We start from the raw sequence: 13114 nt of genomic DNA, 5'->3' as shown, positions 1-13114 counted from the left end.
ACACAACCACACTTTTACAGCTCACACACTACACTGACAAACATGCCTGACCAAGGTTGGGTGAGTTCATTCTGAGTGCAGGGTGGGAGGAACGAAATTGGCCAAACGTAGGCGGAACAACCTCTGTATATAGCATATTGTGCACCCCCTCCCTCCCCCCGTGCAACTTTCATACCATACTCGTTTAAAAATATATTTCTTTTTTAAAATATTAATTCACGCCCACATTTATATTAGGTATATAAAAACATGAAAATGCATACATGTAATTTGAATCAATGTAAAAACTGATACGAAAGGTTAAGACAACAGAGATACTGTTGAATATTATATGTGATAATTATATATGAAAACAGACTGTTATTACAAAAATTACGATATTGTCAAATGATCATTAGCAGTCCTCTGCATTTTTTCATGGAAGCAAATTCTTGTTTGCTAATTTTCGAGCTCGATTGCTGTCACCCTGACATTGTGCTTCTCAAGTAATGTTTGATGAATTTTAGCTTGGAAAATAATTTCGTCGAGGAAGATTATTTTAAACTCTCTTTTCCGTTTGGTAAAAATTGTAAGCAGGGTGAAAATTAGGGTTGCCAGTGTGTTCTCTTGCCTGTCGTCTACCTTCGGCTACGTAAACCATTTAGCTAATGAAGTTTTGTTTTCTAATCTAGTAATTCACATTCTACTTGTGATTAACTTGCAGTTATAGGCATAAAATATAATATGTTCGGTTGAAAATATATTTTAACACCGAAAGTGAACTATCGGTCTTTCTTAGTTTATCATTCTTACTGTGCGCCGAAGCTGGTGCGCTCCCCACCTGCGCATCGCGGGGGTGTTATTTACGCCACTGCATTTATCACATGTTCAATCTTTCGTTCAATAGTCCTTAATGCACACAGTGATATGCATAACTCGGAAAAGGGGTGAATTTCCAAGAAGTGGGAAGATAAGCTTCTAGGGGAGAGATTTCTTTCGTATTATCTCAATTCCTCATAATCTATAATTGGGAGTAAAATATTTTCGGTTAGAAATCGCTTATTTACGAGTTACGATTATTCAGAATTTCTGGAAATTCAAGAACATAATATATTTTGGAAAGTGCCATTCATTTAAGATGTAAATGCGAACCTAATTTCCTGAAATAACAGACGTGATACACCTTGAGTTTAGGCATTTACTTTGGATGCAATAATAATAATTATAATACGGTGGAGGCACATAGTAGTTCGGATTCCAATTTAAACTGTAGGTCCAGTCCCGATTAGCCTTACTGTGCATAAACTGGACTTAAAACACCAAATCAACCAATCAATAATAATAATATACAATTGTTATCTTCATATGCATTTAGTAGTAGTAGTAGCAGTACTCGTCCCTATTTCTTTGTGGTTGCTGTTCCGGCTATTGACTGAAATCACTTTAGACACTCCCAATATTACAATTACTACTATTAAAATATGTCAATGGCCTCACTACCCCTACAAGAATTTCTTTCGACGTCTATGACTATGTACAACACATATGTATTCTTCCGATCGAGAAAATGCATTGTAGTTTTTGAATACCCATTAGTGCAAAGGCACTAAATATGCCTAATGTCCACAATGATTGTAATCATACGCATAGCAATAAGACTTATCTGACCACAGGCAAAGAACCATGCGACTTACGTTCATTTACCCGTCAGCAAGCCTGTGTAGCGGAAACCGAAGAAATCGTAAGTTGCCGGTCACTTTCATGGAAAGTGCCTGCTTTTGTTCTTCCATTCTTTCCTTAACTTGTCACCTGTAAGCAACCTGTATTTTATGTACGTATTCTTCTGAATCTCATCTTTACAATGGTGTAAGATACATATTACCATTTTCGTTGAAAACCCTGTCACTAAGACCAAAAGGTATCCCTTGCGGTCCGTTTCCAATTATAACTGCATGGGGAAAGTACAGACAGCGCGTTGTATATTGCCAGGTATACTGTTGCTATGGCAACAGTGCCGGAAGTGACGTTCACTAGACCAGCGTATTTCTCAGCGATCTTCATCCCTCTTTAGCAAGAACTCTGCAACTACCTGACCTGGCATTAGCGTGGGGTGTGGTTTACTGAAAACATCCACTTATCTTACCCCCACGAGTTTTCAAGCAAGAATTGGCTATGAATGGTTTATTTCCATAGCATTAACTAAGCAGTTCCATGCCTTTGATCTTGTCATCTGCTTCCCAGAAGGGTGGGTTTTCATCCAGTGTTTCTGGGAAAATCTATGTAACTTCCTGTCTCCCAATCTGTCACAGGGAAGGGTAAACGAACTTTTGAAAAGGACAAATTTTGAGACAAGCGGTTGCTTTCGCCCGCTCTTCTAGCCACTGGAAATCTGTGCTATCTGATTGTATTGGTAGGAAAAATTAAACAGATACTTACCAATGCCAATGCCGCTGGTATCGGCCGATACTGATACATCAGTAAAATATGTAAAATAGTGTAAAGTAAAAAAAAAATATCTATAAATCCATAGATTTTAAGATGATGGCTAAAAAACAATCCAGATATTACACATTCTGCATAATCTATTATTTTATTTAGGTATTATTTTACTAACTAAGGAAATAGGGTGCAGTTTGTAAATAGAATGTAGTTTGTATTTTACAATTCTTCCCTGCATTTTGAGGGCACCTTTTTTCCCTTGTCACTTTTTTAAGTTTTGAATGTTACTCTTAAATCCAATAAAGTTATGAATTTAAAGTTTCTGATTTCTCCTTGGAATATTCATTTGCTAATCTACGATGGCATGCTGAAAAGTAATGCCTTCTATTTTTTTGTGACTGTGTAAAGATATTTTGGATTTTGAGCAACCATGCATTGTACTCTTCAGACTTTTCCCCCTTTTCCATTCCAAGTTTCAAACTTTTATCACCAGGGGTTGCTGAACTAGAGCGAGGAAAATGGCAGCATGTAACCATACTATGTCGTTGCACCTGAAACTGCGTGTGGTGACAGAGTTTCTAACTGCAGAAAATGTGTCCCCCAATTGACATTCATCAGAGAATGAAGGCTTTTTATGGCAATGAATGTGTAACGTCAGTACTGTATGTTGTTGGGCTGTTCATGCTCACAATGAAAACCCATGCCGAGGAACGCTTAACTCTCAAGAAGTTCTTTGTCACACACGTTGAGAGTTCCTCGGTAGGGGTTTTCATTGTGAGCATGAACAGCCCAACAGTACTGCACATTATGTTGGGAAAGGAATATTTAAGTTAGAGGAAAATTTATAGCCAACAAGTGATAAGTAGGGTACTGATATTTCTGTACCTTTTTTATGTCCGTATGTTTGAAGTACAAAACTTCAATGTGCCTGGGTCACTCCAGGGAAGTATTGCTGAGCACATGCTATATTTTTGCACATGGTTACATAGTTTTATTTGATGCCACCATCTTCACCAAGGAACATCCATCTACATAAACCAGGTTGATGCTCCGCACTGCACTTCTACCATGAAGCTGAGAGCTCGAAAGCTTTGAAACTGTTCCAGAATTGACATGGTCAATAGCCCAAGAGAATTTATTTCTCATTAGTCGACAGGAAAGTTTTAATACCTACTTCAGCATTTGAGAAAACGGCCCAGTCCGAGCTAAATGCAAGCAACAAGTGACATGTACAGCTTGTCATGTCGCATTGATTTGAATTTGAAAGGTTGCATTGATTACTTATGGTTTGTTTACAAGTGACGTGTTGTCTGAAAGCTCCCCGAGTTTCCATTTGTTATGGAATCTATACTGTAGGCCAGAAGTCATAATCAGATACCATTTATAGAGCAAGAATGTATTATTCGCAAGCGAACTTGGCATAAAAACGTGTCATAGGTTGAGACCAATGTTTATCCTCCTCATATATGTTGTGTGGTAATATTTGTGGTTACATGCGTTACTCGTGTGCTTGATTTCTCACCTTGTGTTTCCGATGTACCTGTTGTTTTGTGTATTACTAGAGGAAGTCAGAAAATAGGTCATAAACAATATGGGATAGCTAAAAATAGTAGAGTAGTTTTTAAAGATGTCATTAGGTAGCAGCACAATCCAGCTTGATGTTATTCAGTTAGCAGTCGCTAAATAGCAGATGCACACATAAGCAGCTCAGTTTAAAAATTGTGATCATGCTCGAGCAATGTACATCAGAAGAGCACCATGCTGCTTATTGTGTGTTTTTTATGAGCAAATTGCTTCCTGCAAAGGATATTCATAAGGAAATGTTGCCTGTTTGCCCTGTTTATGGTGAGAAGTTTTTGTGCACAACTGGGTTGATAAATTCTCATAAGGACAGTGAAACACAGTTGAACGTGATGTGCGAGTGTGGCTCGGACAGCAGCCCAAAGACTTCTATGCAGCAGGTTTTGAGGGACTGTATAAATGCTAGTGGAGATTGTTGAAAAGTAAAAACTATTTTCAAGTGAGTATGTCACTTAGTATTTTTATTAATAAATGTTTGTGACTTACTAACCTACCCTAGTGTAAACATTTTCTTTCACTATAGAAATATTATACCAATGTGTGATTGTGACATTTGGCCCACCTTGTGCATCAGTAGAAATATCGTCCGAAGAAATGACATGTTTTCTCTCATTACAGCATGGTAGCGATAGTGAGAAGCCTCTGAAATACTCCCACTTGGACATAGCAGGGTCTGCAGGTGACGTTCCGGACCCACCAACAGGCGCACCAATTGCTGCGTTGACAATAAGCTATCTTGAAGGTTCGTTTTGAAAACCTCGCACCAGGATCTATCAAATTCTGAGCAAAGGATAGACTCACGACAGTTGAATGCAATATAGCTGTATGTATTTGTTTGCTGCTGCAGGTGGACACGTTGTTACTTATATTTGTACTTAAAATAGCTTGCGGGTGTTTATATTATATTATCAGGTGGAGTTTTGAATGAATTTTGGGTCAGCAAATTTATTTGCTTGTGCAATATCTAATACGTGCATTATTTTGTATTCATTTATTTGTGCATAGTGGGAATATTTAGTTGTATTTTTTGAATTTATAAATTCACCAGTGTTTTTCATTGAACAAGTCAACCATTTGCATAACGCTAATTTGAGCTTAATGTATAATTATTGGCATTTTTACACATAAATCCAAACCCAGTATGTTAAAATGTCCTCCCCATTAAATTACGCTAGGCAAAGTAAGTTTGGTGTATAATATATTTTAAAAAATCCAAAGCAGATAGATTTCGGAAATAAATAAATAAAAATACACTTCTAACTGGTTTTTACTTTCATAGAATTTTGCCATTCTTAAAGAGTTGAAATCAAAAGACTTGATGATTTTTTATAAAATCACTGGTGATATAGTATGGTAACTTGTGGGTTGATGGGGAAAACTGTTGAATTTTTTACATTCATCATTTTAAACAGGATTCACTGGTGTTTTATAGATTTGCCTAATGATGTATACATGTATTACTTACAAAATAATGATGGAGGTTTCTGCAATGTATTCAACTCATACTTCCAGTACTTATACATATTTCAATGTGATAAATTGTGTGTCAGCTGTGATATTTGTATGGGCTTTCTTTTCTGTTACAAAAGTATAGTATTTTGTTATCTGTGGTTCCTTTGATGTGTATTGAATCCTCCCCTTTGAATTAAAACATTTGAAGTGTTTCAATTAATGTATTATGTTATTTGTAAACACGAGACTTCAGCCTAATGTAGGATTTAGAACGGAACTTTGTGCATTAACAAATAATAAGAAAACTCAGGTACTCGTGAAAATTAATAGCATCGTCGCCTTGTGATCAAGGGCTCCCGGGTTCGATACCCAGTGTATGCAGATAGTGGTTCGGATCCCACTTTAAGCTGTGGGTCCAGTCCCGATTAGCCTTACTGTGCATAAAGTGGACTTAAAACACCAAATCAATCAATGAATCTATCAAATCGTGAAAATTGTAATTTGCCTGGAGTTTCAAATGAAAGGTGGCATTAAACCAATTTGGTCAGTTGGTTTTTTTAAATTGTGCCATCAAGATTTCATAGACTGATGTAATATCCAACATTACTTCATTATTAAGTATGAACTTTTGAAGAAAAATTTATATATTTTATTATCTGTGTGTATTTCAAGTTACACATTACGTTAAGACATATATTACACTAACCTATGTTGTTTGTTTGCGAATGTGTACACACCATTGGTATGCCAATCCTTTTGAAGAAGCCCAGGCATAGTAAAATTAATAATTTAAATGCCTAAGTCCCTTGTCTAATCTTCATTATGCCATTATGTTTGTGGGGGGGGTAAGAAATAACACCCAATATTATTACTTGGGTGGTGTCATTTTTTTATTATTACTATTATTTTGCCTAACTACATCTCACTGTGTAATACAGTGATATTCCAGTGGGTAAAAATGTACATGGTCAAATGCTTTTTCGTATAGATATTTGTTGTTTTCATCAAAGACAGTTCTTGCCAAATGCAAATGTGAAACAAGATCCAAATCTGAAAATGAAATATGTAGACAACTTTTAATTTTTCATCATCTGATGCAATATGATGTTGTGTAAGTTGTTTGAAAAGGATTGAAATGTTCCTATTTTCACAATATTTTTTTTTCAAGAAGTATAAAATATAATATTCAGTGTTTGTTCACATTATGATTTGTTTGCATATGCTAGTATTAAAAATGCGAGTATTGTAAAACGAAATGTATTGTAATGAATTCAAAGAGGTTCCTGAAAATTTTCTGTTAAATTATATTAATGTATAATTACATAAGTTGTTCTGTTTATTATTTTAAAGATTGTTCAAGGAAGTCTACTAATGGGGAAGTGTGTAACGGTAATGACAAAATCAAATAATATCTTTACAACCATTATTCTAACTGTTATAATAGAGGACAATTTTATGAATCATTTTGGTTGAATGAAAATTACAATAGTGTACCAAACATAAGCCAGGTCCACACATAATGTTTTATTAGCTAATTTTGACAGATAAGACTGAACGCAAAACAAGCGGCTACACTATTCATGCTCTCTGTCAGTCTTTTCTTCAGTTGTTCCAACAACACCATAGATGAAGCATTATTGTCAAGAATAAATTGTGTGAGGTGAGATTAAAAAAAAAATCAGTCTCAACAGTGGTCACTTAATAGGGATAAATTCTCACACGTCAATTAGCTCTGTAAATTACATCAGGAACATGAGGATAGGCATAATTAATTATGCATGGATGTGGACACTTACAAATTATTAATACTAGTAACCCCAGAAATTAAAAAACAAAACATTACTCATCCAACATCCAGCCCAAATTATGGGACGTTTGACTGTTTAGTTTGTAAATAAAGCTGCAGCTCATCCACACCTTTCTAGTGTTATTCAAACCTCATTCTAGACATTAACCATCCACACGTAATGTTTTGTTTGATCCATCAGGCATGATCGTGGAAGATTGATGATAAAACATTAAGTGAGGACCAGGCTTAAGTTGCTATTAATTGGTGCCAAAAGAAGTGGCTATGAGAAATTCTGAATAAGCTATATATATATATGAAGAAGAAAGACATGTTTACAAAATCATTTTTGGGAATAGAAAGACAATGCTGAAGCTTTCCTGGTGACAAAAGAATGAAAAGATTTTCTCAATTGTTACTTATTGTTACAATAATTAAGTTCCATGTATAACAATTGCTTTACAGTAAAGGAAGGATTCTCTATTACCCTATGGCAGTGGTTCCCAAAGTGTGCACCACAGCACCCTGGGGCACCGTCAGTTGCTTACAGGGACACCGCGAAATATTCCAATATTTTCTCTGAAATTCAATCAATCCTATGATTGTTCCAAATATGTACTTATTTAGTACTTTTTGCATGTAAAATGTTTCTGAATTTAAAATATATGTTTATTTTTTAACTTAAGGTAAGCATCCCAGTGGGCGTTGCAAGTGTTCAATAGAGCTACATTTTGACTTGGGGCACCGTGAAAAAATCTTGAAACACTAGGTTTGCCGTGAAACGAAAAAGTTTTGGAACAAGGAATGGATATTCATTTTTTCATGTATCTGTCATGTAAAAAGAAAAAGAAACTGTATGCAATAGAGATATATTCTTTGTTCCTAAACTAAATTGTTCTGCTTTTCGAAGTGGACATTAGTAATAAGAGACTCTTTTATCATAACATTTGAAATGTGGTTGTTTTCATTCTCGTTGTGTTGTCACCCCAAATGTGCACATGAAAAATATTTTTGTAGAAGCAAAAGTGCCATAAATGATCTATTTTCAAGTATTAATGTAATTGTTCAATTGATGTGTATATTTTGTCCAGTGTATTGGAAAATTCTGAAAAGTTTTGCTTTTTCCATAGTCAGATTTCTCTCACATGCTCAGATCTTGCCCCTTTTTCCTTCCTTGTGCCACGAGAAAGGGAGGCACTTGCAATAGGCAGATTCCACACGTAAGTCAGTTATACACAATGCATTGCCTGAGCAGCGTGTCACTTTACAAATGAACATGTCAGATCAGAGTGGAATGACACAATGTGCATGGTGCTTTTTTGAGCCATTGTTTGTGTCGTCAGCTTTCTCTGTTTACCACACATGTAGGGAAAGTAGTTAGTCAGGTGTGTGTAGTCACCTGACAAGACAAGAACACGTTACTAATGTGAATAATAGTAAGAAAACAATGAAAATTGTTTTGCACTGAAATGCAAACATAAATAACGCGTAATTTAATAGACGATATTAAGGCTCATCTAGACCTTGGTCAACACCAGCAAAGCTGTTCTCGAAATTTCCTCTCCATTCGAGAAACTGCTATGATATTCTAAAATTTGAAAATTACATTTCTTTTAGAGCATCCATGGTTTGCTTTCGTTGTTGTCCAGATTCCAGCCAAGTTAATTCCTTGTGTGAGGATCACCTTTATGGCAGTGACCTGCTGTTGCCGCTCTTACCTACAAGGAAACTTGCTGTCAAACAGCCAATTAGGCCTATCGCTGCCCCCTGTTTGGGCAACAAGCAGCAACCTTAGAATCCCCTCCCTGAAGCGGCCAGCAGGAAAACAGGATTCTGTCAAAATAACCATTCTACACTGTGAATGGGGGCCAGGCGATAGTGTGACCTGGATATAGATATTCATAATAGTTTCATGGCTACGTAAGCATATTAAACTATTTTGGATACCTAGACAACAGCGAAAACAAACAATGTCGCTTGAATGCCCCAGAAGAAATTCTAAACAGATGTAATTTTTGAGAATTTTATAATATCCTAGTGGTTTTATCAAAAGGGGAGAAAATTTTGAAAACTGTTTCGCTGGTGTTGTCTTAAGGATCAAAGTGTTAAGCATTGAAAATAGTACCTTACTATGCTCATTTAATAATAATAAAAACCTTTGTTGTAAAATAATGGTTTGATGAAAGCCTCACAAGTAAAGCAAGAACATTTCAAATCAATTTACTGGTAATGCTCATTTCATTAGTAATTTTGTGTTGACTTTAAACCTTAATTTCTTTCGTTACACTGTACAACTAAGAAAATTAGTAAACATGCAAATCACGTAAACATAAAGACTGAAGACTTTGTACTTAAGATATTTGATATATCATGTAAATCTTTCAACTAGAGATCCACGTAGCAAAGTTTTGTGTTGGCACAAGACATGAACAGATTTATACCGAGGACCACTTCTTAGCTCTTCCACAGCAAATATGCAATATATGTATTTCAATGGTGCAAGTAAAGTTGTTGTTTGTTATTGCATCTTGCAATAAAAATGAAAAATATGTTGTAAAATGTGTTATTTATTTTTATTCCTGAATTTGTAAATTTAGTCTAACATTGCCTTTCATGGAGTGGTTATGCAACCTGTTGCAAGGAGGTTCATTGTTTCTCACATTGAAGATTCAGCATTCATCTTCGTCATTGCAATTGATCTAGGGAGGGAGGAAACAAAGTAACGAAAATGGAAATAGTAAAGGAATATTGCAGAATATTGCACACGTGCATATAATCTTTTGGTAGTTTGACAAATCATCATGAATGCCTCCTTGTGATTATTTGGTCATGGTCAAAGTCTGAAGATGGGATTATACAGGGTTTCTACCAGTCAAGAATGTTAACAAAAGTCAAGAAATCAACAGGTAGGTCAAGAAAACAAAGAAATTTTGCTTGTGGTCAAGAATTTTTGCTATTTTTTTTACATTTTGAATTTATATTGTTATATACGAGGGGGTATCCAAAAGTTTTAATTATCACCATGAAATAAAAAACATACAATAGTCACTTGCAGTGGTCAAAGTTAGTTCTTCTCCACGTAGTCTCCCTGCAGAGTCACACATTTTTGCCAGCGTTTCTTCACCTGTTTCAAGCCCTCTTTGTAGAAGTCCTTCGCTTTGCTAGAAAACCACTCTTCCACTTCGAAAATGACATCCTCTCTGTCGTCAAATCGCCAACCACGAAGTGGTTTCTTCATCTTGGGAAAGAGGAAGAAGTCGCTTGGTGCAAGATCAGGCGAATAAGGTGGATGCTGCAAAAGTTCATAGCCTAACCGGTGAGCGGTGACAACGGATGCTTGGGCCGTATGGACGCGTGCATTGTCGGCCAGGAGACAGACGCCTTTGCTGATCATGCCACGACGTTTTTGTTTCAATGCATCACGCAGTTTCTCCAGAAGGTTGCAGTAGTAATCGCTGTTGAGGGTCTCACCCGTCGGAAGGTAATCTGTTAAGATTACCCCGCGGCTATCCCAAGAATGGACAGCATCACCTTCCCGGCAGATTTCTGGACCTTCGCCTTCTTGGGAGGGGGGAGGATGGATGTTTCCACTCCTTGCTCATTTCTTTGGACTCCGGATCGTAGAGGTATACCCAGCACTCGTCCATAGTGACGAGACAAGCAAAAAAATCGTCTTCATTCCGCTCCAACAGAGTCAAATTCTGCTGGGAAATGTTGTGGCGAGTTTGCTTTTGAAGAGGTGTCAACAAGCGAGGTACCCAGCGTGCAGACACCTTATTCATGTGCAGTTCCTCATGAATAATCCTCCACTCACTTCCGTAACTTAGTCCAGTCTCCGCCATCACTCTTTCCATGGTCGATCTTCTGTCGTCGAGGATAACGGCCTCCACTTTCTTCACCATGGCAAGATCATCCTTGATTGAGGGTCTACCCGCTCGTGGCTCGTCTGTCAGGGACATGTGACCACTTTGAAAGTTCCTCTTCCACCTCACAACCGTGTCATATGATGGGCTTTCATCCCCATACACAGCTTTCATTTCGTCGTGGATTTGGCGTGCGTTGTTGCCCTTCAAATGGAGGAACTTTATGACACTTCGGGCTTCAATTTTGTTCATCATGCAGGTTGATCTCTTCTACAGCCTTTGGAAAGAAAACTACGTTAGACAAAGATTTGATATTTGCACAAGTATGCATGGCAATGACACTGATTATGCACAAAAAGTTTCATGTAAATATCTCTATAACTTCTTTATTATAATTAAAACTTTTGGATACCCCCTCATACTTGCACTGGTATTTGATAAAATTGAATATTTGGAAATCTACAATTGTATTAAGTTGTGGTTAATATTTGTTCTCTTTGTTAAGAATTACATTCTTGTTCACGTGAAGTTTTGTAAAAATATTAAATAAAGTAATGTGACCATTCCCCGTCCAGGAAGAAGTCTGAAGCATTGATTTTTACATGCATTAATAATTAAAACAAGTCTAAATCACTTGTTAAAGTACAGCTTCAGTTTTCATCTTAACCAGCCTTGTGGTAGGGGTTTTTCATTGAATAAAAATATATTTTTTCTTCATTTCCAAGTGTACCTAAGTAAGGGGTGATTTTAAAAAATGTTAAGAAAAGGGGGGAGAGGTCAAGAAAACGAAACGGGTCAAGAATTTTGGATTGGTTATTTTGGTAGACACCCAATATGTTTTGAGTTTATTTGAGCTGTCGCTAAAAGTAAATTTACTCTTTTTTTTTTTTTGGATCTAAAATATGAATGGCTGTTTTTTTTTTTGTTGTGTTTTGTTATAAAATGAGAAAAAGCAAGTAACTGGGATTTTAAAAAAAAGAATCAATCAACATTCAGCTGAATAAAAATAAACTAATAAACAGTATATTTTTCAATGTCAAATCCTTTCTAATTTCCATGTCAATGCATGGCAGATCCTTTGAGAGGTCTCTCAACTGGTTCATTCCCCTCCATTTTTAAGACAAAAGATTTAAGCACAAGCAGTTATATAGACTGGCTCTGTGTGCAACTTAAATCTAATTCTGTATGTAGCATCTATATCTGCCATGATCCATGACCAAGTTGTTAGCACAGGATGCTAGTGATCCCAGGTCGAATTCCAGCATGGGTGTTCTTTGCAAGTGTCCCAACATGAATTTCATCACTTATCCTCATTTTCTCAATTAGCCAAAGTGGCAGAGAAGTGAAGTAAAATAAACCCAATCAATCAGTCGGACATCTATATCTGATTGTGTTTGAATTGTCCATAAGTAAACTCAGTCCTGTAAAATATATTATTATTCTTGTTCCACAAATAACTTTTTAGTGGTTACTTTTTTATGTTTCTTACATAATATTATATGGGCACAAGCAGTCCGGTCAATTTCATATGACTTTTGAGGAGGCAAAAATTTTGCAATTCTGTTATTCACAGGACCTTTTATTCATAACAGCAGATACATTACCTGTAGGAAGATACACCTATTCTACTTTTCCACATAATTCCTGCACTTGTTTGTAAAAAGCTGTTTGCATAACTTAGTGCCCTGTTTGAGGAAGGTGCTCGTGGCATGTTTCATGTTCGTTTCATAGTTGCTGTGTAACAGGATATTGTTTTAGAATTTGTTTTCAGTCCACTTTATGCACAGATAAGCTAACTAGTGTAACGAACTCTGGACAGCTCTATTTTCAAGTTGGGAACAAGTGGACGTCATTGGATGCAATTCAGGGCTATAAAAGAGGATTGTCCATATGCTCCCAAGTGAGCATCTCAGAAGAGCCTCTGTTGGCGCCATTGTGCGAGGTGTCACAGAACACCAGAAGTGAACACACCTGGCTTGTTCAGTGAAAGACTTTCATATTTGTCATTTCTTTT

The 13114-nt window shown here is 36.4% G+C and overlaps 2 protein-coding genes across 4 annotated transcripts in view; one reads left to right on the top strand and one right to left on the bottom strand.

Moving 5' to 3' along the window:
- Dip-B (Dipeptidase B) overlaps window positions 1-7111 on the top strand; it is an 85343-nt gene extending 78232 nt beyond the window's left edge. For all 3 annotated transcript variants that reach the window (XM_083140745.1, XM_083140748.1, XM_083140746.1), the window contains exon 12: window positions 4618-7111. In XM_083140745.1, the coding sequence (XP_082996871.1) occupies window positions 4618-4752 (135 nt within the window). In that variant the 3' untranslated portion in view covers window positions 4753-7111. The remainder of the gene's footprint in view (window positions 1-4617) is intronic.
- A 3653-nt stretch (window positions 7112-10764) lies between these two features.
- LOC146002764 (protein GVQW3-like) lies at window positions 10765-11352 on the bottom strand. Its single transcript, XM_083140699.1, has one exon. The coding sequence runs from the start codon at window positions 11350-11352 to the stop codon at window positions 10765-10767; it is 588 nt and encodes a 195-aa protein (XP_082996825.1).
- Window positions 11353-13114: the final 1762 nt, after the last annotated feature.

Source organism: Lepisma saccharinum, chromosome 19 (genome assembly GCF_977018435.1).
Source record: "Lepisma saccharinum chromosome 19, izLepSacc3.1, whole genome shotgun sequence".
NCBI lineage: Eukaryota > Metazoa > Arthropoda > Insecta > Zygentoma > Lepismatidae > Lepisma > Lepisma saccharinum.
The sequence above is the reverse complement of the archived record's forward strand: the minus strand, read 5'-3'. Positions and strand labels throughout refer to the sequence as shown.